Source organism: Panthera pardus, unplaced genomic scaffold (genome assembly GCF_024362965.1).
Source record: "Panthera pardus isolate Hobbes unplaced genomic scaffold, ASM2436296v1 HiC_scaffold_16, whole genome shotgun sequence".
Taxonomy (NCBI): domain Eukaryota; kingdom Metazoa; phylum Chordata; class Mammalia; order Carnivora; family Felidae; genus Panthera; species Panthera pardus.
The window spans coordinates 15,231,683-15,259,432 of record NW_026526721.1 but is presented as its reverse complement, the minus strand read 5'-3'; the positions used below and the strand labels follow the sequence as shown (position 1 = coordinate 15,259,432).

At 37.9% G+C, this 27,750-nt stretch overlaps 1 protein-coding gene across 7 annotated transcripts in view; it reads right to left on the bottom strand.

Moving 5' to 3' along the window:
• GRIK1 (glutamate ionotropic receptor kainate type subunit 1) overlaps positions 1-27,750 on the bottom strand; it is a 370,160-nt gene that overhangs the window by 138,158 nt on the left and 204,252 nt on the right. For all 7 annotated transcript variants that reach the window (XM_019467826.2, XM_019467828.2, XM_019467827.2 and 4 more), the window contains exons 2-3: positions 3,635-3,802; positions 41-298 (exon numbers count right to left, since the gene is read on the bottom strand). In XM_019467826.2, the coding sequence (XP_019323371.1) occupies positions 41-298; positions 3,635-3,802 (426 nt within the window). The remainder of the gene's footprint in view (positions 1-40; positions 299-3,634; positions 3,803-27,750) is intronic.

Sequence of the window (27,750 nt, the reverse complement as noted above, 5' to 3'; positions counted from 1 at the left end):
CCAGACATGGCCAGGTGAGGTTCCTGTGTGAGTCCCCTACCTGTGCTGTCTTCATACACCACTGTCACTGTTTTCCAGTTGTAGTAGAGGACCAGATCCAGGACCGCCCTGCTGATAGCTGCATAATCTGGGTACAGGTTGATGTAAAACAAGTCTTTGTTGTCCACCGATGGGTGTTTCCAGCGGGTCTGTATGTGTGGAACTTCGAGAGCATTGCAAATTGACTGCACAGCGCTGACAGAGGAACTGTGGGAAGGGCCAAAGAGAGCAGCCACACCAAGAGCCAGCTGGTCGCAGGCTGGTGGCCACAGACGAGGAGGGGTTGAGAGGGAGGGCAGGGAAGGGGGGAGAGAGAGAGAGAGGGCTGTGAATTCCATCTTTCCTTCCATGATCCCTCTTTTTATTTTCATTACTGGAAATTCTCCACTCTCCATCTGTATGTTGAGAAATTATGCTTCATCCAACTTCCAATATCCCCGAGATGCTAAAATACTGAGATATTTGAATGTGGAACTGATTAGCAACACATCACAGGGCCAACTCTGTGCAATCAAAAATAGGTGGCTGTTCTCACACCATTACTTCTAAATCCCTTGCCTGGCATGGCGTAACCCACGGGGGCTCAGAGCTGCTCTACAAGCTACTGGCCAAGGGAATGTCATGTGAATGAAGTATTGTCCTATGGCAGGGTGACAAGGAGGATATTAATGTGGTCAGAGAATTCAGAAGATTCTCCGGGTGGCTGCAAAGCACTTCAGTTGCCATCTTCCCAAAACTCAGAAAGGGATTCCAGGCTATTGAAAAACTGCTAAGGAATAGTAAGTGATATTGATACCTACTTAATTATAGAATATTAACATAACATAGCTTAAAGGGATCTCAGAAGCCACGTGGTCCAATCCACTAATACCATAGACCATGAAGTGAGTCAGGGCCACCAGGTTAGGGCGGAACTCTACCAGAGGCCAGGGGCCAAGCTCAAGGACAGGCCTCTCCCTGCTTCAGCATCAGCCTAATGAAATCGAGTCAGTATAAAATTTAATCTATAACATTTATTTGGTTTTCTCTTTATAAGATTTTATATACTCATTGAGAGAATTTAGAGTATTTTAAAGCATCAGGGAGAAAAAAAAGACCCTATAATTCCATCATCTTGGAATAATACCTCTTCATATTTTGGCATTCCAACTTATAAAAAATTGAATCTATGCAGACATAGGTTGATACGTTGCTTTCTTTAACACTGAATTTAACACTAAAAACACACCCTTTCCCCCAAGTCATTACAGAGTCTTCGAAAGTATATTTTTTTGTGCCTGTAGAATAGCCGATTCCATGGCTATGTCATCACTTATTTTACTGTTCTGATGGTATTGAACCTTTAAGCTGATCCTAACGTTTGTTATTATAACTAATATTATAGTATTTAGTTGTTATATTTTTCTCTGAAGTTTACATTACTTTTTTAGAGTAGATTCTCAGCTATAATTAAATTACTTGATACATATTAGGCAAATTCCCTTCCAGAAAGATTGGGACCAATTATCCTCTACAACCATGCAAAATAGGGTCTACTCTCTTCATGCCGATATAAATTTATGCTGGCATTATATAGAAGTTTATAGTATCTCATTATTTTAATGCTAATTTTAAAAAGTTTGGAACTCCTGAGAGATAATAATTAAATATTTGAATTAAGTAATAACAAAATTTTTAAATGAAACTGTGTTAATTTTTATAGGAATGTTGTTCTACAAATAAAAACAAGTAGAAAAGTTATATGGCTTTGTCAAAATGATCTGGCTGGATCTAGAGAGAAAAAAATAATAAAATTTTGAAAACCATATTTCAAATATCTACGGTACTGCAAATGTTTACAGTCATTCACAAGGAAAAACTTTCTCATGTTGTGCTCTTTGGCACTGAATTACTACATGAGATATGAAGACATATAATTTTCTGCATTAAGTGCCGTAAGTGTAAATTGCCATTGTCTACGGAAGCTCATTTCCTGGATATGTTTTCATTGGTAACAAAATGAGAGCATGAGAATGTGTGAACTGTTGTTTTGTCTAACATGGGCGATGGATTGAGATGCCTGCTAATATTTAGCTCTGGGATGCTAATATGACTTGACAGAAAATCAATTTTTTGAATTCTGTTTGCCAGCAAATTACCAGTTTTAAGAAGCGTTGGGGGTGTTTAATTTACAAGTATGACAGGTACTTGAGACTGCAGAAAAGCTTTCAGTTTTATGTGGGTTGAAGTATCTTTGTTAAATGTGTTTGCCTGTCTAAGGTATTTGCTCAGCAATGTTTGTGTCTGCATGTGTGATAGAGAGGCAAGACAGAGACGGAGAGACACAGACAGAGATAAAGACAGAGATCAAAAGACAGAGACAGAGAGACAGAGAGAGGCAGAGGAGGAGAGAGATCAAACCCATAGAAATAATTTATGTGAAGATGACTTTGAAGAGCTGTATAAATAGAATTTTATTATTTGTTCATAGGTAACGCTGACCTATGTAGTATCTGCAATTCCATCCATCTTTAAAAAGAAAATGTTCTTATACTAAGGTCATGCCATAGATCGGAAGAAGAATCATTATACTGTTTGCTTTTCATCTGTGCTGCTAGGAAAACACTTTACCTTTTGTTTGTAAAGAGCACTAGGAATCCTGCAGAAGAGTGTGTAAGGTGCACACATCTCATGATGCTGAGTTAATTCTATGTGGAACAACCAATATTAGTTCCTTGGAAATCGGCATAAACATGGTGTTCATTGCATTCCATTTATTTGTGTGTTTTTAACTGGCAAAACATTCCTCTATGAGGGAAAGAGCCTCTTCTCCTATGGGGGTTGCCGAGTGGCCTTGGTGTCCACAATACCACCTGCATGGAGTCTCAACAGCTCCCTGGTTAGAGGCCAAGTTGTGAGTGTATTGAATGTGACTGTACTTGGGAGTAGTCTCAGGAGTGTTTGGGGGACATCTAAACAAGCCCCGCAATCCCAGTGGCTCTTTCCAGGACAGAAACCTTGCAGCCTATGTATAAATTAGATTACTTTTTAGGACCTTGCCTTCTTGGAAGAAAAAGAGAATCAGGGAAAAAAAATGCAGAGATTGTCTCCTAGGTTTAATTTTTATATTTTTATGACTTTGTGAAAAGGACTTTTAAAAAAAAAAAGTTGAGAAAATCCTAGGTAAACCCAGTAGTTTACAACCTGTTAAAATTCAGGGTGTGAGTTATGTGCGTTGTGGACATTTCCACATGCTCGGTGGATATGACCTTCCACGAAGTTTTATTTGACTGCGCTGTACAATTTCATGGTGGTATCTCAGCCTCAGGAAGGAAAAACAGATCAAGCTTGACATTTTCCATTCACAGCTGAACCAGTTAATCATAGAGTAGAGGGCACTGAAGGGTGAGCTAATCGGAATGGCCCAGAAAACAGAGCTAGGCAACATCCATTAGGATCCTTCAGATTGTACTGGACAGTGACATCAAGGACCGAGATTTCCTGCAACCCATTTACACAAAGATGTCCACTCTGACAAAGGACAGGTAGCAAAAACGGTGACTTGTGGAGCAGACACATCACCCAAAAAAACTTCAAAAAATGGGAAAATAGTTACCTCTCCGTGAGGCTTCAAAACTATCAAAAAGATTAATTCTCTGGATGTCATAGGTTAACGTGGTGTTAGGCATCAGGGTTCGATTTCTGTTAATGCTGGTGACTGCGAACTTGAATGCTAATTCTTCAACATTAACAGGTTCGTTTTCCACAGTTTCAAAAATCCCTCCTGCAGAAGCAAAAGAGATGCATGAGAAGCATTAGTCACATCATTCCTGTGTATTTTTTAAGAAGAATATTAATGATTCAGACAAAAGGCCCTCCGAAATAAATGTGGCAATGGTCAGAACAGATCCCAAAACCAGTGTTAAAAGTTTATCAGCATGTGTCACATGCACAGAAATAGGTCTTCATATGTATGCCTCGGTTTTCAAATCCAAAGTTGGACTATATATTACCTCTCAGATGGCCAACATATTCCAAATATTTAATACCACGTCAAGCATAACTGACAACATGGTGGAAAGTGATTTTCCACAGTTCGGACATGAATCACACCGTGGTTGACCTAAACATAATTTGAGCTGTATCTGGTAAGGACCATCCCTCTTCAGAATGAAGCTCTTTTGATTCAAAAGCAGACCTTTTAGACTCTAGATAGATCATTCAGAGAGTTGAGTGGGGTCAAAACGAGACATACATACACTTAAAATTTTCAAAGTAAAAGCATTTCTTCTTTTCTTATCACTCAAAATTCTGAGGTCATATTCTAGCACTTTCCGAAGTGCACAGGCAGATTAAAAGAACTGTTGTTTTGTTTTGAGAAACTGTTTGGTCTGGCCCCAAAGCAAGCCTACATCCCATCTCTAGAGAAATATGCTTTTCCCCTAACAGAGAATATGCACCAAATCTTTGATATCTCAAACATGAGGATCTCCTCACAGGTGGCAATATGAAATATCAGTGCTTAAAGCCTCGTGGGAGAATTCATCTCTGACTTTGCTTGACATGGTGGTATTAGTAGATGTAATTGGAGTATTTTTAACTGTACATTCTTAATTTTTTTAATAGACACAAGACACACAGTAGAGTCTCTCTTAACTGACCTCTACTTAACTTGTTCCTTGATTGACCAATACTCCTAATTTCCCTTGAATAAAGCATTAACTGGGTTCCACGAAATGCTGAATACTTATAACTGGGTCTAACCATTGAGGGACCTCTTACTGAGGGTAAGTTGCAGGTTTTTTCCAAAGTTGGTTATGCCAGATTGATTTGCAAACACTTCAAGTTCTCTCTACAATCAAAAGAAAGAAAGAAAGAAAGAAAGAAAGAAAGAAAGAAAGAAAGAAAGAAAGAAAGGGAAGGAAGGAAGGAAGGAAGGAAGGAAGGAAGGAAGGAAGGAAGAAAATATGGGAAAGAAAGAAGATAAGGAAAAGGAAAAGGAAAGGAAAGGAAAAGAAGGGAAAGGAAAGGAAGAAAAGGAAAAAAAAGAAAAGAAAAGGCAAAGGAAAAGAAAAGGAAAGGAAAGGAAAGAAAAATCTAAAGTTGAAAATCTCAAATAACCATCACAAGCAACTGTATGATTTATGTGTATCCTTATAAAAAGAACTCTAATTGGCAAACTGCAATTTAAAGAAATTACTCTGACTTTATTTTGAAAGAACTGTAAACAAATACACATCTATAATATTTATTATTATAAATACTATAAATTATTATAACTTATTAATTATAAAATTAATTATTATTTTGCAATTTCCTGCTCACTTGATTTTCTGTATTAAATAACAAATTACAATGTCAGGTTGCAAAAGCTGAGAAGGTTCATACGAAATTACTTTGGCTTCCTTTGACAATGTCTCTGGGTTTTAGACTGATGATAGGAGATATTCTTCTAGAGATCATTTCCCTGTTCTCTGAGAAACCAAAGTTGAGCACTGTGTGACCATGGTATGAGATCATGTTAACCTTTACCTACAGATTCTTACTGGACACTTATTCTGAAGTCAATGTTAGGAAAAATTTTGCTCTTAAGTGACCTTATCTATGTATTTGTTTTTCTTCTCTCAGACAATGCTGAGGCAGGTGGGCAAGCTTTTAGTTCTCTCAGACTGCTAAGTGGATTCTCCATAGTGCAATGGTAAGCTCGGATAATAGAAGAAGACAGATATGAAGCTGACCCACAATTAGAATGACCCAGACTTAAGTTCAGAAACTGTGTGGTGTTAGGGCTTCCACAGTAATTATTAGCATTTTTTTAAATGTCTATCTCTTCGAGCACGTGGTGAAAACCCTTAGGAAGAGAAAATGTGTCTTATACAGAATCACCATTCTTATGGAGACGAAAGTAACTTAAAATGTTCAGCCTATAACTATTTAGGAGAAAGATCAGTCATTGGCTCAAATGTAAGCATCACTTATTTGCATAAGCAGGCTGGTAGAGGGAATACATACCAGAATGGGAATCAGAAATTCTGAATTTTGGACCTTGGTCCACCCACTTCTTTTTTGAGAAAGAATCTTAAATATTGGGAAGAAAGTTACCATGAAATAGCTCCTTGGTAATATTTCATTTAAGCCTTATAACATGCCATATGTGAGGTAGCATTTCTGTTTTTATATATGAAAAAGTGAAATGAGAGATCACACACTTTGCCTAGCGTATTCAAGTTCTCTAAGCCTTTTCTGTGACAAACTCAGGTGCTGGATTCTCCAATCTATGCACACATAGGGCAATGTAATAGAGAATATATATATTCTCTATATAGAACTATATATAATTGATTTATATACATTATAATACATAGTGTTATACATATGTATTCTCACTTTGTCAATTTATTTCTGATGTCCTTCATCTCCAAGTGTGGTTTAATAATGCTTCTTTTCTTACCTTAGAGGATTTCTCTGTGTACGGAATGTTATAACGCATGGATGGTGCCCTGAAAACTCAATCATTCCCCAGAAATAAGTTAGTATTATTACATGTGGATAAAGAGGAATTAGAAATTGTTGTAAAACTGCCTACTCACCTCAAAATTCTTCCTTTGGTATATAGTTGTCTTTTACATAAAGCTGAACGTCCCTGAGTTTAAGATAATGACAAGTGTTTTTATTATGTGCTTATGTGGTGAGTAGGTGAACTCTGTTTTGTCATTTTGGGGGCAATTCTCTTTCATTCTGGCACCAAACAAGCATTACAAATGCCATTAGCTCGACATCCCACCACACTCTCCTTTTTCCCTTAGGAAGGGCTGCTGCTGAACACCAAAACCCTGCAGTGAAGTAAGGCATATAGAGGGCTGAGGAAGTACCAGGAAAGTACAATCTGATAGAGACAGGACAGTCATTGATGGGCACTATTCCAGTTCCTCCTAAGGAAGCAGACTTTTAAGCATTCACCATTTCCTCATAGTTTCAGATTTGACAAAACTGAACCTCAGAGTCTTTGATAGAGTAGAGTAGACACACACCAAGGGACTCATGCATGATTTAAAAACAATAGTGTTTATTTATTTTTCGAGAGAGTGATTGACAGAATGTGAGCAGGGGAAGAGCAGAGAGAGAGAGGAAGACACAGAATTTGAAGCAGGCTCCAGGCTCTGAGCTGTCAGCACAGAGCCTGACGCGGGGCTCAAACCCACAAACCGTGAGATCATGACCTGAGCCGAAGTCGGACGCTCAACCGACCGAGCCACCCTGGCGCCCCATGATTATTTTTCTAATTTGTGGGTGTGGGGTTGTCAATGAGATATTTCAAGTCTTTGGGGTTCTGTATGTAGTCAGTTTCTGGCCTCAGTCATCTGTACGCTTGGATCTCCTGGTTTCAACAGGAGGAACTCCTACCTGGGTCTTTCCTCTGTTCCTCTTCCTTCTCTGTTCTTCCCTTCCCTTTGGCCCTCCCCCTTGCCCTTTTCTGTCAAGGTCAGTCTCTCTCTCTCCCTCTCAGTTTCTCTGTTTCACCCATCCATGTGAAGACAGGAGAGAAGGCAGCTGTCTACAAGCCAGGAAACATGTCCTCAAAGACACCAGCTCTGCTGATGTCTTGACTTACACTTCCCAGACTCCAGAACTATGAGAAATAAGTGTTTGTTGTTTAAGCCACCAAGTCTGTGATATTGTCATGGCAACCCAAGCTAAGATATACATCTTTATTTTTTACCCCAAGGGCTTTGAAATCAAAACTGGACAATTATAGTGGAAATCACATCTGTGCATGTAAAATTATCTTCCAATAGGGTTCTAAATTTGGTACAGTGGTTTAAGGTAAGCAGGGAAAAACTCACTTGAAATCTCAATACGGATTTAGGCAGCAGAGTTCCATCACCACAGGTGTGTTTCTGTCTCTGTTGGGTAGATTCCTGCATCAACAAGTCCAGGCTAAGACAGGTGGTTTTGTTTTGTGACCAAATGGACACAGATGGAAACGAGAGATGACTACATCCTGCACAGATAACAGGCTGCCTTTAAGAAGGCCAAGTAAGAGCTTGTGGTTTGTGTCACGTAATTCTGTCTAGACTTCCAAGAGAATTGGTTTTAATCACAAACTCACCGATTGTTGGGTCAAAAAACATGATCATTTTAGGGAAGAGGCAGTACTTAGTCAAGGCTAAGACTGACTGCTGTCCTGTTTGCAATGATACCTAAGGTAAACAATGGTTTCCACATTTTTCCTAGCCCCTATCCCATTTGTGCAGAATCATAATGTTATGGGATGGAGTCCAGAAATTGTCTGTATTTGAAAAAGACCCAGTTTGGCTCTAGGTCCCATTGCTTGATTGATTGATTGGTTGATTTTTTTAGGTTCCAGGGATACTTAATAATCTGCTTCCTAATGTTCCTTCAAATCACCACCTTCATCCAAAGACCCTTCCCTCTAACTCTATGCCTACAACATTGTAATTCAGTTAATGAGCATTTATTTGGTCCTACTCTGGAGTGTGTATGTTTTTTTCCAGGTGAGAACTATATTTAGCCCTGACAAAAAAACTGGGTGGTCACTAGCTTTCCACAAAGCAGGGAGTTAACACAGTTAACGTCAGTGTGGGTATAACGTGGTAGAAAAGGAGGCCCCTTTTACAGGCACATATCTTAAAGAAAAACAGTTCTACCCTTGTCTATTGTTTCCACACCTGCTCCCTCTAAGTAGAGCCTGTGCTGGATGATGAGTGGACAGTATGAGATTTGCCCCTTCTTCCCAAAAGGAATTTAAGAAAAGCAAAGCTATATTGTGCTAGGGAATTCATCTTGCTTGATGATGAAAAGAAAAGAAAAGAAAAAACCCCATTGAAATAATAACATTGAATCTCATTCCCATAAAAGGAATATATTGTTCTGACTTGACTTACCCTGTAATGGTAAATGTCTTCCAATAATACATGTACAGTAATACCATTCAGAAATGTAACAAAATTACATCCTCATATATTTAAGTTCTTTTTTTTCGACTTCAACTGATTGTATATGCCATGTCTATGACTCTGCTGAAGAACTCATTTTTTTCATTTACTGATTCATTCACTATTTAATTATTTATTTATGAAATGCTTAGCTTCCTATGAGTCAGAAGGGGAGCTGATCATGAATGGGAAGAAAGGCACTGACATGTTAGGGTAGGAGGCCAGGAAAGATCTCACAAAGAGGACAACTTCTAAGTAAGAACCTAAGACATTGAAAGAAGAGCATTCCAGTCAGAGGGAACAAAATATTCTAAGGTAGGAGCTGCCTGGTGTTAATTTTGAGGAGCAGTGAGGATGAAAGACGGTGAGCTGGGTCGGGTCTGGACTGATAGAAGATGAGCAGAGGGCAGCGACAGGGGTGGATTAGGGCCAATCATAAAGGGTTTATGGGCCGTAATAGGACCTGGATTTTATTCTGAGTGAGATGGGAAGCTACTGGAGAGTTTTGAGTAGACAAATGACATTTCAAGAGGATCTCCCTATGTGCCGTTGTGATTTATAATAAGACATATATGTTGGTCTTCATCCCCCTTTTTGGTGCAGAGCTCCTAAAACCATTGGAATTTCCTAAGTGATAAGAGCAATGAAGTTGTCTTTTGTCATGCTGATAATGTGATTTGAGGGCTCCACCTAAGAATGGGGGCTGATTGCCCAGAGAACCAATCCTATGATTAGAGGGTTGGGACTTTTAGTTCCACCCCCTGACCTCCAGGGAGGGGAGAGGACCTAGAGGTGGAACCAACTGCCAATGGCCAAGAAGTCCATCAATCATGCTTATGTAATGAAGCCTCCATAAAAGCTCAGAGGGATGGGGTTCATAGAGCTTCCTGGGTGGTGAAAACCTCCATGCCCTGAGAGGGTGATATGCCCCAACTCCATGGGAACAGAAGCTTCTGTGCTTGGTACCCTCCTAAACCTTCCCTTGTGTATCTCTTCATTAATATGCTTTAATAAACTGACAAATGCAAGTAAGTGTTTCCCTGAGTTCTGTGAGCTGCTCTAGCAAATAATCAAATCCAAGGAGGAGGAAATCATGGAAACCTCTGATTTGCAGCTGAGTTAGTCAGCAATTGTGGGTAACCAGGGACCTACTAGCTATTGGTTTCTGAAGTAGCAAGGCAATCTCATGGCACTCAGCCCTTATCCTGTGGAGTATGAAACTATGTCCAGGTAGGTAGTTTCAGAATTGAGATAAACTGTAGAACACCCAGCAGGTGTCACAGAGAATTGCTTGGTGTGGGAAAATCACCACCCATTTGGTGACCAGAAATGTCAGAAGTGTTGTGAGTACAGTAGTTGTGTGAGAGCAAAGGAGACACACAGGGCACAGGGTCCCTACAGCTCACCCTGTTTTCTGTACTGTGAACAGACTGAAGGGAGGAGAGGGGCAAGAGAAAAAGCCGAGATCTGCTACTGAACCCACTACAATATCAGGTGACTAACCAGAGGCACTGGGGTAATGCAGGGGACTGACGATGATGGTTTGGTATAGATTAGCAGTTGTTGGGGTACGGCAAAAAGTGGCGAAATTCTAAATAAAAATTGAAGGTAGAGCTGGCAGGATTTGCTGACCAATTAGAAGTGAAAAGAGAGTCAAGAATGACATCTGGCTTTCGGCCTGAAATTGCCATTCACCAAGATGAAGAAAAGAGCAGGTGCCTGATTTGGAGCATGATTACTGTGTGATTCTTGTTGCAAATCTGAGTGGAGATGTCAACTAGGAAGTCACCTATACTGATCTGGATTCCGTGGGAGAGACGTGGTCTAGAGATAGAAATTTGGGAGTCATCACCAAAGTTTATGCTTAGGTGGTGTTTAAAGCCGTAAGACTGGGTTGACATCACCCAAGAGCAGGTGTAGATGGAGAGAGGCAGAGATTGGAATGATACAGTCAGAAACCAAGGAATTGCCTGGAGCCACCAGAAGCTGGAGGAGGCAAGGAATTGAATCTTTCCTGGAACCTGAAGAAGTTGGATCCTGTTAAAAACTTGATTTTGAACTTCTGGGCTCCAGAACTGTGAGAAAATGGATTTCTATGGTCTTAAACCACACAGTTTTCTTGTAATTTGTTACAGCAGCCATAGGAAACTAATAACAAAAAGAAACTTTCAGTAGTGGATGCTTTTAATTATTGTATTTTTCTCCTTCATAAAATGTTACTTTATTTAGTATATCAGATAGCAATCTTTAGCTCTCTAACTTGATTTTGCAAATAAAGCAAGTAACTGTACCATATAACGCATTGGGTTTCTTTGTTTGTTACACTTTCCTGTTTTATTCTTGATATGACAGGGCCGTGATGTTATTATGCATATTCTAATAAACCTCGCTTACCCCCTTAACTAGCTGTTGTGTGCCCATTGTGACAAACTGCGAGGTCATCCAGGGAAGAAGGGTGAAACTATTAGCTGGCAATCAAGAAATGGAAAGCTTCAGTAGTGTTGATTCCTGTTTTGCATTCCTGTGGAACGATAACCATTCCAGAAGCTATCAGCAGAAAACAAGATGGCAATTTGATCTATTCCTTTGCTGATAGCTACTCCTTAAATATACAGTATTATATTGCCTGTCTTTATTGCCATATCCATAATTCTATTTTATTACATCATAAGCAATTTACTATAGGTCTATATTTACTGCACCTTTAATTTCAAGCCTATATATTTAAATTCTAGGATTCCCTTAGATAATACTCTCTTTCCCACTCAGCTTACCTCTTCTTGTTTTACTTTTGGAGACCAATATAATCTTGGTAAAGATTTCATGCTAGGTGAATTTGGATGGGAAGCACGTGTTCCTTGATCAAATGGAGAGTGAATGGATAAGGGGCACCTGAAATTTTACCTTTCGTGAAGTCCTGATTAAGGACAAAGCTGTGGGTAAGGACAAGGCCAGCCTCAATGGTCTGGCTGTTGCCCAAACCTACAAGTATCTTCAGATTTTGGTGTCCTTTGAAGAGGGGGAATGGTGTTTGACATCCCCCCCTAATACAACAACCACATCTAAACTCTCTTTGAGTCTCAAAGAGAGCTGCATGAATTCAGTAGGAATGACCTTTAAGGAGGAAGAGAATATGTCTTGGAGTAAGGAATTCCTGAGATGGTTCAGATGTTAGCGGTTATGGGAAAGGCCAGTTAATGGAAAAGCTACGGATAATGGGCTGTTTAGCACATGCTGCCAGGAATTTTTCTTAATAAATTGGAGTTGCACATTAAAAAAGAAAAGACAATACATCCAAAGCCAAAGAAAGGTACTCTATTCTAGTGATATTCAATATTCAACTTGATTCAATTGATCCAACATTATTGGCCATCTATTAATAGCTATGATTATGCTGGCAGCAATGGAAGACACAAAGAGGGACACACTTGGCTTACGCCATCAGCAGAATTCCCAGCCTCGTGGTGGTAGATTACAGAAAAGAACACTATGTACAGTAGTTAATTATTTCATAACAGAACAAGAAGCCCACTCTTTGTCCCTTCCAGTGTGGAGTCTTTCTTGATTTTTCCAGCCAGAGGTGAACTCTTCCCTCTCTTTTGATAACATACAATCCAGTACATACTTGGGGAATTCACTTTGGTGTAAAATCATAAGCTGAGAGTCTAACTGTTCTTTGAAGGTGGAGACGATGTTTATTGATCTCCGCCTTCTACCAGAACTAAATGTCTTGATTTGGACATAGTACATTGCCTTTCAAAATGACCATTCAGTTGAGTTGAGTCTCTTCTTTGTGACTTAACACCCTGCCTGATGAGGTAGTACGTTCTGCCAAGGGAGAGAAGCTTATGAGAGTGATGGAGAGAAGGAGGGTGGCTGTGTGAGGTGGTAGAGAATGCCCCGACTTTCCTCTTTCTACCTTGTTAGCAGTGACTGCTCCCTGTCTCCCAACCGCTACGGCACATGGTCCTCAAGCACTTTCAAAGCTCTGACCCTTCCTTAAAGGCTCACCTGTCATAGGGCCACCAGCTCCTTAACACTTTAGCAGAATGGCTCATCTCGTATTCAACAGCAGATTTCAGGCAAGAATCAGGAATATTGCTGAAGATTCATGCCAAATTTACTTTCGTGAAATTTTGTGATCACTCTACTCTCTGTTGAGAGCTTTTAGCATCTCATTTAAATGACACAGATTCATACCAAAAGGCTCAAATTTCATTTCTACTTGTTAAATGAATGGAATATGCCAACTTCATACCTTGTAGTTTTAAGGAAGCTGTGTTCTACACTTCATTACAATTGCCTAGTTTTCTTCTGCCCTATTTCTGCCATCTCTGAAGCTGAAATTTCTCCTTGCTGAAAACGAAATAAATATTGCTGTTAAAAATGACAACTGTTGTCTGAAGCCAGAACAAATGGAAGTTCACAGCTCTGACAGAGCAGTATTTACCAATGTGTGTGCGCAGAAGTTGCCCATGAAATGCTACAGGCAAAAGGAAGTTCAATGATCAGGTCCGCTTAGGAAAAATTGCTTAGCATCATTCCTTTTTGGAAATCCTCACTGCACAAAAACATAGAAGAGTCTCTCAGAAGTCCTACAGTAAAGAAACAATTTGACTCTGGTTGGCCCATCGTTTCTCATTCATTTGATTATAGTAATGAAAAGTTGGACACTAGGTTCTTGATCTGAAATATTAACCCTCTGATTATGATGCTGCTTTTTGAAAAATTAGTATTAAATTTCTAATGCCAATTTTTACTCCTTTTTCATTAAAAAATAACCAAAGCATGAAGATGGTTTGCATTTTATGAAAAAGTCATCTTTTAATCAATCATCTCAAAGATATGTTGTGGACAGAAGGCAAGTCCTTAACATTTAATGTAAATCTTTTAAATGCAAAGCCCTTCGCTACATTTTCTTTTTCTTTCTTATTATTTTCTATTAGTTTTTTTTAACATCTATGCATATTTATTTGAAATATCAAAAAAATACTTTCAATAAAATTTTTCATTTACTGATTTGAAAATTGTACAAAATGGTGAACGAGGTAACAATACTGTTTTAGAATCTCAAAAAAATTAGAGTCTGATTTAAACATTCACATATTTACTACTACCCTGTTTCTTTAAAGAGTATCAAATTGAGGGGCACCTGAGTGGCTCAGTCGGTTAAGCGTCTGACTTCCGCTCAGGTCATGATCTCACAGTTTGTGAGTTCGAGCCCGGCGTCGGGCTCTGTGCTGACAGCTCAGAGCCTGGAGCCTGTTTCAGCTTCTGTGCCTCCCTGTCTCTCTGCCCCTCCCCTGCTCATGCTCTGTCTCTCTCTGTCTCAAAAATAAATAAACATTAAAAAAATCTAAAAACAAAGAGTATCAAATTGAAACTCTGTATTACTATTGTTAAAGTATGCTAGCCCAGAAGGTATTTGAGTTGAGCAAACCCGAGATTTGCTCATAATCACATTCTAAGATCCAATGCTATAAAATGAACAGAGTTTGCACTGACATAAATAATGAATAAGCTCTATGGAAATTACTTCTCAGAGAAAATCTTTTTGTGAAACACTTCAGTCTCAGATGAAGAGAGATAAACTTGACTATTACATGTACGTGGGAAAGCTAGATGTTGGTCAAAAATAAAATACAATTAATATTGCACCACAGAGGGATTTGTGTATCAAATACCACTGGTAGGAACTTTTGGAAACATGCACCACGTATTTTGAAAGTCATAAAATCTGGAAATTCTCTCTGGAAATTCTCCTTGCTACTCATTTACATATATTTTTAAATATGCTGTACTCGGTGAACTCCCATGATGGAGACCACTATCCAGTATTTGAGTAAACATTGTTTTCTTCTCTAAATAATTTTGTTTTAAAAACATGTAAGTTGTGTAAAAAGTTGAAAGAAAAACAACAAAATGCAATCACACCGGGGTGAAACAATTATTATTAACACTGGTTGATTTTCCCTCCATTTTATTCGTATAACTGAATTGTCTTTGAAGTAATTAAGGTGGTGCTATCTTATTATCTCCTGGCATTTTCACAAAGGCATCTCCCCCTGAAAGCAAATCTCATTATTATTATTTTTTAATGTTTATTTAAGAGAGTGCAAGCAGGGGAGGGGCAGAAAGAGTCGGAGACAGAGAATCGGAAGCAGGCTCCACCCTTTCAGCACAAAGCCTGAGGCGGGTGTCAAACTCAGGAAATGGGAGATCGTGACCTGAGCCGAAGCTTGACGCTCAACTGACTGAGCCACCCAGGTGCCCCTAGGAAGCCTTATTTTTCATGGTTGTCTAATATTTCAATGGATATAGCAGGTTTACCTAATCAACTTCACTTTTTTTTCTTTTGGTAAGTTGTTACTAATTCTTCACTGTTAAAAAAAATTTTTTTTAACGTTTTTATTATTGAGAGACAGACACAGAGCGACAGCAGGGGGAGGGGTAGAGAGAGGGGGAGACACAGAATCCAAAGCAGGCTCCAGGCTCTGAGCTGTCAGCACAGAGCCCGACGGGGGGCTCGAACTCACCGACCATGAGATGGTGACCCGAGCGGAAGTCAGCTGCTCAACTGACTGAGCCACCCAGGTGCCCCACTAATTCTTCACCTTTATAAATCCTGTTATAATTGACATTTTGTACTTTCCTTGATTCGGCCAGGAGAAAGAAAAACACCTTGAAATGTATTTATTAGGTCCTAAATTATAGACCATTTAAGCTTTTGTTAAATAATCCTAAACTGCATGCAGGAGGGAAGCTGACTTGTACAAGTATTTTCTATCTACTGTGTCTAAATGTCCACTTGAACTGCAACCTTGTGGAGATTCAGCATGGTTTTTAAGTTAGCTTGTAGCAGAAAGTATTTATTATTGCTTTAATATGCATGCCTTTGAATAGGGATGAATTTAACTTTTAAAACTTATTTACCACTTATTTGTATATCTGTAATTTTAAATTGCTTGTTCTCGTCCTGTGCCTTTTGTATATTTTGAGACAATAATTGTTTTTGTTATGGATGTAGGTTACTCTCTTACTCAAAAGGATTTACAGCCTTTGACATTTTCACTGCAAATATTTCCCAGTTCATTATTCAGCTTTTAATGCTGATCAGATTCTTAGGCAGAGAAATGTTTAAAGTTTTATAATGTCAAATATATTGATTTTTCCCCCCTTGAAACATGAAACACTTGTGGTCGTTGGATCTTTCCCTCTGGATGAATGAGAGGATTGCACCTCATCTGGGGTTTGGATGGGGCTGGGTGACTCGTTCTGTCCAGTGACTTGCGAGCAAAAGTTACAGATGTCACTTTGTGGACAGAGGGCTTAACTGCCATCAGGAGGACCTTCAGAGCTTTTTATCATTTCCCTCTGTCCCATGGATTGGAATATTATAGGTAAAAATTGCTCCTTTGGCCTGGGATCCAGAGGGAGGGCGTGAGGAGCAGAGCCAGAAACAAACTCACTATTTCCAGTGTAGTAAGAAAACACACAGAGACTCTTAAATACAGAGAACAAACTGAGGGTGGGGGATGGACATTGAGGAGGGCACTTGTTGGGATGAGCACTGAGTGTTGTATGTAAGCCAATTTGACATTAAAAAAAAAAAAAACCCAGACATTTCGCAGTAAACATGCAGATTATTCTGGAAACAAAAAAAAAGCCTCTGTTTTGGGGGAAGTGATTTGTTACAGTCACTGCATCTGGCCTTGGGAGACTGTTGGAATATTTACGTTTAGAAGTTTCTACTCTATCCACCAAACTGATAAATATTCACATACATAATTACTCTTAGGATTTCAAAAAAGATATTTTACTTTCCGCAATTAGTTATTTAGTCCATTTGAAATTTATCCTGGCATGTGGTAGCAGGGGAAAAGCTAACATAATTATGCTACATATATATAATCACCCACTGATGTATATAATTACCTACGGATGTGTTTCACCATGTTCATCACATACGGAGTTAGTACATAATTTAGGTTCCTGACTAATTCTGTCCTGTTGACCTTTCTGCCTATGCATATGCTAGCATTATATTGTGTTAATACTAGCTTTAACACTTGCTGGGGAAATGGACACGTCTTCCTAAATTACTCTTCTTATATATGATTTTCTTGAAAATTTTTTGCCTATTTACTGATTGAAATTCTTTTAGGAATATCGTTAAATGTATAACTTGCTTTTTTTGAATTATAAAAAAGTATCCCATCTTTCTAAGAGCATAGGCATACATTTATTAGTTTTCTTTTATTTTAGTTTTCAGAAACAAATCACACATTAATATATTTTCCTAGATATTGCAAGGGTTTTTATTTTTTGATAGTTGAGTTTTATCTTTTATACATATATTATTACTAATTTTGTTTTATTCCTGGACCTCATTGAGGAATTATTGATAGGCATAATTGTAATTGATTATATTTTTCTGTGTGTATCTCCATCAACTTGCCTTCCTGAGCTATAATTACTGAATCTTCTGTTTATTTGTTGAGTTTTCTCGTAATGTGATCGTCTCCAAATATCCATTATCTCTTTTTTTGCTTATTGCATTGTCTAGGCTTGAATCAAAGGCATATGCTATTATATAATTATGTTAGTATTCTTATGAGCTCAAAAGTTCTTAAAACATGAGATTGAATATCAACTATATTGATTTTTGTCCTATTTGTCAGGATAAAACATGAAAAATATGTAGTGTAAGGAAGCAGTAACCCATCCCTCATGATAAATGCCAAGAATGTCCTCATTGCCTATTTTGAAAAATTAAAAAATAGCATTGGGGGCACTTTCATGGATTTCCCCTTATACCTAAATTGTACTTTCTGTCATTTTAATTCTTAAAAATTTATAAGTGTATCCATACTTTTTTATTTATTAAAGCATTTGGGTTTGCATATTTACATTTCCAGCCAGCTTCAGCTGTATTTCACACATTTTACTAGATGTGTTTGCATTCTTGTTATTTTATAGATATTTTAAAAATAATGCATTATTTCCTCATTGACTTAACAGTTAGTCATCTTTAAATTTCAAAATTTGAAGTTTCTTTAAATATTTCTTTTTTCTAATTTAAAAGAAAGCTGCTTAGCTACATTACTTAAAGTTTAGGACATACAAAAAAGGAGAAAAAAATAAGAATTTAAAATTCCACCACTCAGAGAGTTAATGATATCAAAATTTACTTGTATTTTCTTTTGATGTTCTTTGCAGTATGTGCATCTGTAGTAGAATCATACTGCATACAAAATGTTGTATTTTTCTGCTTTTTGTCTCAATGATATTCTCTGTTATTTAATATTTATGAAATATAATTTTGATGATGTATAATATTCTATCTCAAAAACAAAAGTGTGTTTAGAGAACTCTATTGTTGGACATCTTTATTTACAATTCTTTGCTATCAAAGATAATGCTTTAATAAATATATCTTTGTGAAAAAAATAGTGTTTTCCTGGTATCTTTTTCCTCAGTTCTTCTATGTGAAATTCAGTGTCAATAATATGTTAATTTTTAAAGATTTTGATGTATATTACCTAATCATTCTCAAGAAAGATTTCATCAATTTACATGCCTACCATGAGTATATAAAAGTGCACATTTTTCTGAATTTCTAGGCATTGTAAATAAAAATAAATCAATTCCCTAGGCAAAACCTTTGCAACCGATGGTTATTTATGTTCACATTTCATTGACTATTAATGAAGCTGGACATTTTCTCGAAATGTCCTGTTGTATTTCTCTGTATGTGTTCTTTTACACATTCTTAAATCCTGGCTCCTGCCCATTTTGAATGGGGTATCTACGTTGATCTTATGCATTTGTACATTAAGGAAGGAAATTATCTTCTTATAATTGGTTCTGATACTTTTTCTAGTTGGCTATGCCTTTAATTTTATTTAACTTTTTTTTCTGATGATGAAAGTTTTATATTTTTATGTAATTCAGTCTATCTTTTTATAGTGAAAATGTTTACTTCTTTTTGGAAACAGCTGCCCACTCCTGCTTCTATACCAGTCTTGCGATGAGGAAGGAGCGGACGTGTTATGCGTTGTTGACAGCTGAGTGTTTCAACACATGCTAACGTTTCGCTTGCTGGATTTATGTCCCAGGACCAAAAGAAAGTGAGTCTGTCTCTCTTGAGGTACCCAAACCATAAGACGGAAAGTTCCAAAGCTGTTGGCACACTGCTTTTCACTATATTGATGAAAGAAATGGGGGCAGCCATGTGCAGTGATGAGAATGAAGGAGATGCACAGACAGGGAAGAGAAGTCTTAATGAGGTTCAGCTCCCTGCTTCTAGTTATTTCTGAAGTCCAGCCACATTCTTGCATTTGCATCTCAACATAGATTTTAAAAAACACCCCCCCCCTTTTCAGCTTAAACTACTTTCATGTGGGTTTTTGTTAAATGCCACCAGAGTTCTAACTGATATTTTTGTGTTTACGAATTTTGTTTCATTGCTCTAATGTTTTGAAAATTCTCTCCATTCTAAGAAGTGGCGTCTGATTTTTTTCTGTTGATTTTTAGTTAGTGCTCTAATAATGTTTATAATGTATTTTGTATATAGTGTGAGGTAACTATCTTTAAAAAGAAAAAAAACAACATATCACCTTGGGGCTCCTGGGTGGCTCAGTCGGTTAAGCGTCTGGTTTCAGCTCAGGTCATGATCTCACATTTTGTGAGTTTGAGCCCCGCATAGGGCTCTCTCTCAAAATAAATAAATAAACTTATAAAAAACTATTAAAAAGCATATAACCAAACATAAATACATTAGAAAATATGCTATACTACAATAAATTCTAATTGTTGTGGAATTTGAGTTAAATGAATAGTAAATCTTGACTGGGGGTTAGGATATACTTCCTAAACTTTTCAGTTTAGCTATGAAGGATGTGTAGAATTTTGACATGTGCAGAAACAAAGGGGGTGTATCATTGGCAGAGCATGAGAAAAGACCATCAAATTCAGAAAATATTGGCCAATTTGGGATAGACTTTTCCTGTGCCTTTTTGATGGAAATCAACTTTTCCTGTGCCTTTTTGTTTTCTCCAGCTATACAGATTTTGGCTATGGTATCTCTTCATCTGTATTGCACTAATTTATTTATATTCGTCCCCCTTTTGGAGCCATAAATCTGAACTGTCTTCTTTGTCTTTATAGTCCTAACCACTGTATAGTGCATTGCATGGAAGAGGTGATCAATGAATGTTTTGGAAAAGAATGAATAGCTGTGTGTGAGTTTTAACTGGCAAGATGGGCAATAGGGAAAAAGCCCAGAGATTTGCCTGGAACATTAACATGGTCTAATCTGTGTTTTAAGCAGGTTGTTTTATAATTAGAATTTCACAATGTATATTTAGAGTATCTTTAACTTTTTGCATCCTTAATTTGTTGATTGCTTTCTGACAAGTGAGGTGCAGTTTGCTTTTCACACTTTTCCTCATGGTTATCTTTGGTATTGCCAAGGCCCATTGCATTTTGTTAAGTCCAAAGCATTAGCCAAGAGTACCGATGATTCTTAATAGCAATGCTGAAATCACACCGATGTATTTTGTGTAGATCACTAAAAAGGAAAATTAACCAAGAAGAACAACCAGAAAAGAAAATCAATGTGTGTTTGCAATGTGGAGGACATTTCTGGTTAGCGACAAGGGTGACCAGCCATGCTGGTTTGCCTGTATTGCAGGACTGTCCATGCTGAAACCAGTAGAGTAGGTCACCCTGTAACCTGACCACGGTGAAGATCTTTGGCTTCACTGAGAGTACATAGGTATCTGCAGGCAGGACAGGGTAGTGTGACCCATGCCATGTGAAAGCATTGTGATACATTTTATTATTCCTAAGCTGAAAATTGGAGAGAACCTTGGGCACTATAATTGCAGAGGCTGAGAAGAGGACTAAAAAACTCAGATGTAACAGTTAATCTCACTGTAAATGCATTTTATAGCTTTGATTCTAATTTATACAAAAAATCTTTTTTTATTATTTTTTTATTTGGGGGAGAGAGAGAGAGAATGAGAGAGAGCAGAGGAAAGGGGCAGAGAGAGAGAGAGAGAGAGAGAGACTCTTGAGCAGGCTCCATGCCCAGCACAGAGGCTGAAGTGGGGCTTGACCTCATGGCCCCGGGATCATGACCATGAGATCATGACCTGAGCCAAAATCAAGAGTTGAACTCCCCAGAAATTCTTTATGAATAAATCTCTCTGTCCCTCAACTTTTTAACTCACCAAATGGGGCTGAAAACACAAAATGACGACCATCAGACTTATGACAATGCCGAGTGATTGAAAGCATTCTGTAAATATTGGGTCAGTTTTCTTCCAAATGCCCAATCTTCTCTGAGGATGGAATTTAGATATTTTATTACTTTCATTAACATTCAGAATCCAGCTTTTTGTAGGACATGGGACAGTAACTTGTCATTTGCTATAGGATGAACTTTTCGATGTTTTCGGGAATCAAAGATCACTGATCCCCCCTTCTGTTGCATGAATGTCCTAGAGACATTCTCCTGGAGTCCCTTCTCCTTGCAACGTTAACTCAGTAAGATTCAGGAATGTGTGCATGGATGAGCCCATAAATTGAGCTAAAACTGCACTCAACTTCATAACACAGGAGGATTTGTGAGTGACTGCTGATGGTGACTCTGAAGGGTTAGCAATGACCCCGGGAGCTATCATAATCAACTGATGGAAGCCAGCTCAAGGGTAAGGAGGCTCACACCATTCTAAACGTACTAGGGTGAGGAGAGAGGGGACAGAAGTCTGAGGGGCCAGGATTAGGACCAAGGTGAGGCCAGAGGCATTTGCCTGGGATATACAATGTAAGGGGGCACCAAAAATAATCAGTAATTGAGATAAATAATACTTTAATTCAGTATTTTAAAAATCTAAACTTAATTCAAAAAGACCCTATATTGAACAAACCATCTAAATTATGAATAAAGTCAGGATCTTTTGCTGTACCTGCATGGCTCTGCTCACTCGTCTCCTAATCCTGACCTTGCCTGGGTCTATACTGAGGAGCTGTGGTCATAGTCACATCAAAGAGTAGCTTTCTTACCCATGCATTGATGATGGTTGTAGCTTTAACCACCTGGAGTGTCGTGTGTCTACTTCAGTGGTGAAGTAGAAAAGTTTACCAATGCACCTCCTTTCTGTTGGAGAGTAGCTTAGGTACTAAAAATAGATTTTTTAATATGAATTGAGTACTCTCCACATTCCAACATGATGCCAAGTGCTCTATGTACACTATTATCTTATTATAACCCATTCAGTTAATTACCTTGTGAGATAGATGCTATCATAGTGATGTTCTGGAAGAGCAAGCCAAGGGGCAGCTGGGTGGCTCAGTTGGTTAAGCGGCCGACTTCGGCTCAGGTCACGATACCACAGTTTGTGAGTTCGAGCCCCACGTCGGGCCCTGTGCTGACAGCTCAGAGCCATTGTGTGTCTCCCTCTCTCTCTGCCCCACCCCCACTCACACTCTGTGTGTGTGTGTCTCTCTCTCTCACAAATAAATAAACATTAAAAGAAATTAGAAGAGCAAACTGAAGCTTGGAGACATTAAAAAGTTTTCTCACTGCCACATAGCTGGTAAATATTAGAGTTTGGGAAGTGAGCCAGTATGGTTACAAAACCCTTGCTTTCATTTCGTACTCATCCGGTGACACCCAAAAAGCACAGAATTAAGTGAAGTCACTAAAAGTGTACAGGCAAGTGCCAGAGTGTAACTAAAACATTAACGTCTGAATAATAAAAGAAACATAAACAAACATGGTTCCCTGGGAAATGCATTCTGAGAATTAACTGAAAGGCAAGAACCAGGCATGCTGTTACTATCATTGTTGAGGTGATGGTGAGAGCCTGAATAACTCAAGATCTCAGTTTCATCATCAGGTTTCTGACAACAGTGACTCAAAGGGATGTCGTAGACCTGTATCTTGCAAAAAAAAAATTACTTGAATGATACCTTCGTAATCCATAGGACAGAGCTTTGAAAGCGGTGGGTGTCAGTAACACTGGACAATGGCAAATGGCAAAGCATAATTGCATGCATTGATTATTGACCATCTAGACCTAAAGAGGGTGAGTTGTCAGCATCTGTTTTGAGAATCAGTAATATAGTCCAGGTGCATGATCAGAAATGCCTCTGTTGCTGGGCATCGCGTGCTCTGAGGCTCTAGGAGCCCTTATGCTGGCTCTTGTCCCTCAAAGACATCCTTTACATTTGTGCAGGGAGAAGTGGAGAAAGAGAGATTGTGAAGCTTATTTCTGTAAAAAATTATAATGTACAAAACTCATGGTGACATTTCTACTGCCTTTGCACTTTGCTCCAACTTCTGTACAAGCCAAAATAAATTTGATTTTGAGAATATAAAGTAGATACGAAATTCATGCTTTGGGGCTAGTATTTACAGTAGAAAGGTATATAACAGCTCTTACTTGATCCAGATGGAATGGTTTTTTCCTGATCATAGTGTATTTTACAAAGCCTTTTAGTTTTATTCACTCAAGACTTCAGAAACCATCTCCTGGGTCTATTTTGAGCCCATTGACGAAGCTAGATCCCGAAACTTCTGAAATTTTCCATTAGTAAAGTTACTGTTTCCAGCTTTAGACAGAAGTTTGCATCTTCATTTTCATTGATTTTTACATCCTTTGTCAGAGTATAATTTGTACAATTAGCGCCGTATTCTTTCGGAAGAATTTAAAATGTATAGATTTCAAATGTTCAGCTATCTCTTAAGCAAAAAGATAAGAACATGGCTTCACAGAGATTTTTTTTTTTTCTCCAGCCAGCAGGGTCTTCCTTCCCTGTCAGAAATCTTAGCTTTCAAAGCTCTGTAGCACGTCCATATCCCCTTTGACAACAGTGTCTGTACTATATAAAATTCCCATTATGCTTATTAAGCAGCGAGATTCACTATTTCCCAAAGAGATCAGTTTGAACTAAGACAGATATTTCCCAAAGGACCAATTGGCAGAATTCACATTTCAAGACTTCTGAGCAATTTGTCCGTCTCCTCTTTTTTGTACAGAAAAAAAGATTATTTATCTTGATTCACTTACATAATGCATTACATAGACCATAGCTGATTTCAGAAAAACAGGTTAAAAGCTAATTATATTAGAAAGTCATCTCTGAATTCTCTTCTCTTTCATTTTTAAAATACTTTTAAGTAGGAAAGAAACCTGAGCTGCTCAAGGCTTCATTAAAATTTGGACACTCTGATTTCTAATTATATTTCTTCTGATCATGTTTCTACATTTTAAAAGAAGTAGAAAAGAAAATTATTCATCCAGCTAATAAATAAAGCCCTTATTATGGTTCCCCAATCCCCAAGGTACATTAATCACAATTGTCATGCCATTAAATGTAAATATGGTTTGTGTTTTTTAAAAGCGTGCACATATTTTTCAGATAATTACTTTACTTTATTGTTATACTTCTTGCGTAAAATACAGCTCCTTTTACTTTAAGCCATTTAGAGTCTATGGACATATTTCCTTATTTACAAACTAGTGTCAGTTATGGCAAAACAGACTATCTATGATTCAGAAAAACCCTCCTATCGCTTAATGTCTATGCTACTTTATATGTTTTTGGGGTAGAGTTCTTTCCCCCTAAGTACTGAATTTTGCTTGCCCATTCGAAGATAATAAAGTGACCAGGGACATGTAAGCCATGATGATGTTTGCAACTGAAGGTGTTCAGAAGAACGAGTTTCCCCAAAATGTGACACTTTGGCATGTGGGCTATTTGGCATGAAGGCAACTGAGATGCTGTGGGCTCAAGGGAAACGTTTATCTTCCCTTAACTACCTAGAAGATCTAACTTGCAGGTCTTTCTCCAAAAAAAGAGTTACTGCCACAGGTAAATTTTCAGAGTGACCCATCCATATGGCAAGGCAAACATTTAATCACCAAAGGTCATTCTTCTTGCCCTGTGAATTCCCCTCCTCTCCTTTAAAGCCCAGGTCTCTATCCCATTTCTTAGCTCAGTGTGGCATACATACCTCACTTTACCTGTGGTTGAACCTCTTGTATAGGTGAGGTTCCCAATGTGTGCAAAATTAAATTTGTTTTCCTCCTATTAATGTGTCTCATGTCAATTTAATTCTTAGATCAGCCAGAAGAATCTTGTAAAAGTGTAGGAAACATTTTCCTCACCAACAGCTCATCCTACTGAAATGAACTGCCACTCTCAAGCAGACTCTGGAACAGCCGGTGGGCTCATGAAACTTCAAGAACGTCTCTTCTCAAACATGAGAATTTAGTAACTATCTGCAAGATGGATCGCCAGACAGTTGCTCTATCTGTCCCCACCCATTAGAACATTCTTATTTGGTTCGGAAGCACCTCCGTGAAAGAAGATCACTTCACAAAACAAAAACAAAAACAAACAAAAAAACCCAAAAAACCTAAGCATCTCCAAACTGTGGTTAGAATTCATGTTCCAATGATATCACCAGGATTTCATCATTCTTAGTAAACTGTATACCTTTTTACTTGATAGACATTTATGTACATTTACAGACATTTACCAGATAGAACACTTTATAAAATTCAAGGCATTGGGGGAATATTATCGATGGAAAGGACAGAGAAAGGCTGCAGAGATCTGCCATTTTCTCTTGAAATGTTCACAGCAGGTGCACATAGTGTCCAAAGCTGTAAGGAAGATCTTTAAGTCCTCCTTCCGCCAAGAGAGCAATAGACAGAGGAGTTGACAGTAGGCAAGAGATGCAAGTGACTGAAAAGAAATTCATTCATGACAGAAAAAGAATCAGCAAGAGTCACAGGAAAACACATATGAAAAAATAAAGGAGGGAGACCTAGAAGAGTCATACAATATGTTTCCTGAGTGACACATATACACACAAGCAACTCTGCAAACAAACCAAAAAGTGCTTTAGAAGCAAGTTGTCCCAGGCTTAAGAACCTGTAAAACTTCTGATTGGAAGAAGAGACACTGCTTACTATAATCAGTTGTACTCAGGACTAGCAAAATTATGAAATGAAGGACCATGTATTCTGTGTGACTACTCTGTTCTATTGCAAGGGGTGCAACAGACAAACAGTGCTGCATGACATGGTGGGGGGCATGGAAAAGACCACCATATGATCCAGCACTCCCACTCCTGGCCATATATCTGAGGGAATTGAAATCAGCTTCTCAAAGAGATATCTGCACACCCTTGCTCATTGCAGAATATATATATATATATATATATATATATATATATATATATATATACACACACACACACACACACACACATATATACATACACATATATATAGACGTATATATATATATTATATATATTACATATATATATAATAGCACACACATAGTGTTAACTATGTGAGATGATGGATGTGTTAATTATCTTGATTTTGATAATCGTTTCTCTACATTTATGGATATCATATCATGTTGTATACTTTAAATATACACAAGCGTATTTGTCAATTATTCCTCAATACATTTTTTAAAAGAGGTTTTTATCATAAAATTAGTAAAGAGAGGTATCTTTCCTCATTGAAAAGGTGAAAAATGCTTATTTTACAGGCAGTTTAGGTTTCTCAGAAGGTCCACTGATAAGTTGGTCTTATTAAAATAAATTTCTGACCTTAGAAGAGCTTTGCTGGGCCTACGCCTTACACAATGACGTGTCCTGATTTCCCTGTGGTCCTCGTGGATAATGATCGCTCTAATTAGAAGTAACACATTGATCAAGGCAGAGATGAAAGGGGCCACTTTGTGGTTGCTTCATTCTAAACAATAGCCTAGTTGGAGAGTATTATCAGGAAAATAAATTTAAAAAGCAAGAGTGATCCTCTTATATTCCTTTTCAGCCTCTGTAAAAATGAGCTAAGATTAGCTGGTAGTTGAAACAAAGATTTAAAGAATGAAAAATACATGTTTTTACATACATTATATGAAAAGGATTTGAAGAGCTACACAACCAAAATAGCATTAATTCCCTCTCTGTTTCCCATCGATTCATTTTGCTAGTTGCCAACATGCCTTTTTGTATGCTCTAATCACATGAGAAAAAAAAAATGTTGACTTGAGATTTGTTGAGAAACTAATTATAATCAAGGTTCTATGACTAGGAATGTCTAGAAACATACTTAATGAAATGTTAATAGCAGTTAAATTTAGGAAATTGGATGATAGATGACTTTTCCTTTATTCTTTCTCTCAATTTTAAATTTTCTTCAAGCAATATCGATTACTTGCTAAGAAGATATTTTAAAATATTTACTTGCTTAAATGCGTAAGTTGGATATTTTCTCTTTCAAATGAAAAAATAAATTGCATTCGTCCTTTTCACTAATTTGAAATTTGAGATTGCTAAGATATTCTTCAGCAAATAAGTGGAAATATTAGCTGATGGAATTTTGTCCTTGCATAGACGTGTCTAGTATAGAATCTTAACTATTTTGAAAAAAAATTTTATGTTTTATTTATTTTTGAGAGCAAGTAAGACAGAGCTTGAGTGAGGGAGGGGTAGAGAGAGAGGGGGAGACACAGAATCCAAAGCAGGCTCCAGGCTCTGAGCTCTCAGCACAGAGCCCACCCCTGGGCTTGAACTCACCGACTGTGAGATCATGACCTCAGCTGAAGTCGGACGCTTACCCGACTGAGCCACCCAGGCACCCCTAGAATCTTAACTATTAAACTTATTACAGCTACTTACTTTTGAGAAACATTTAATCATTTAATCTTCCAAGTGCTTTACAGATTTGTAAGC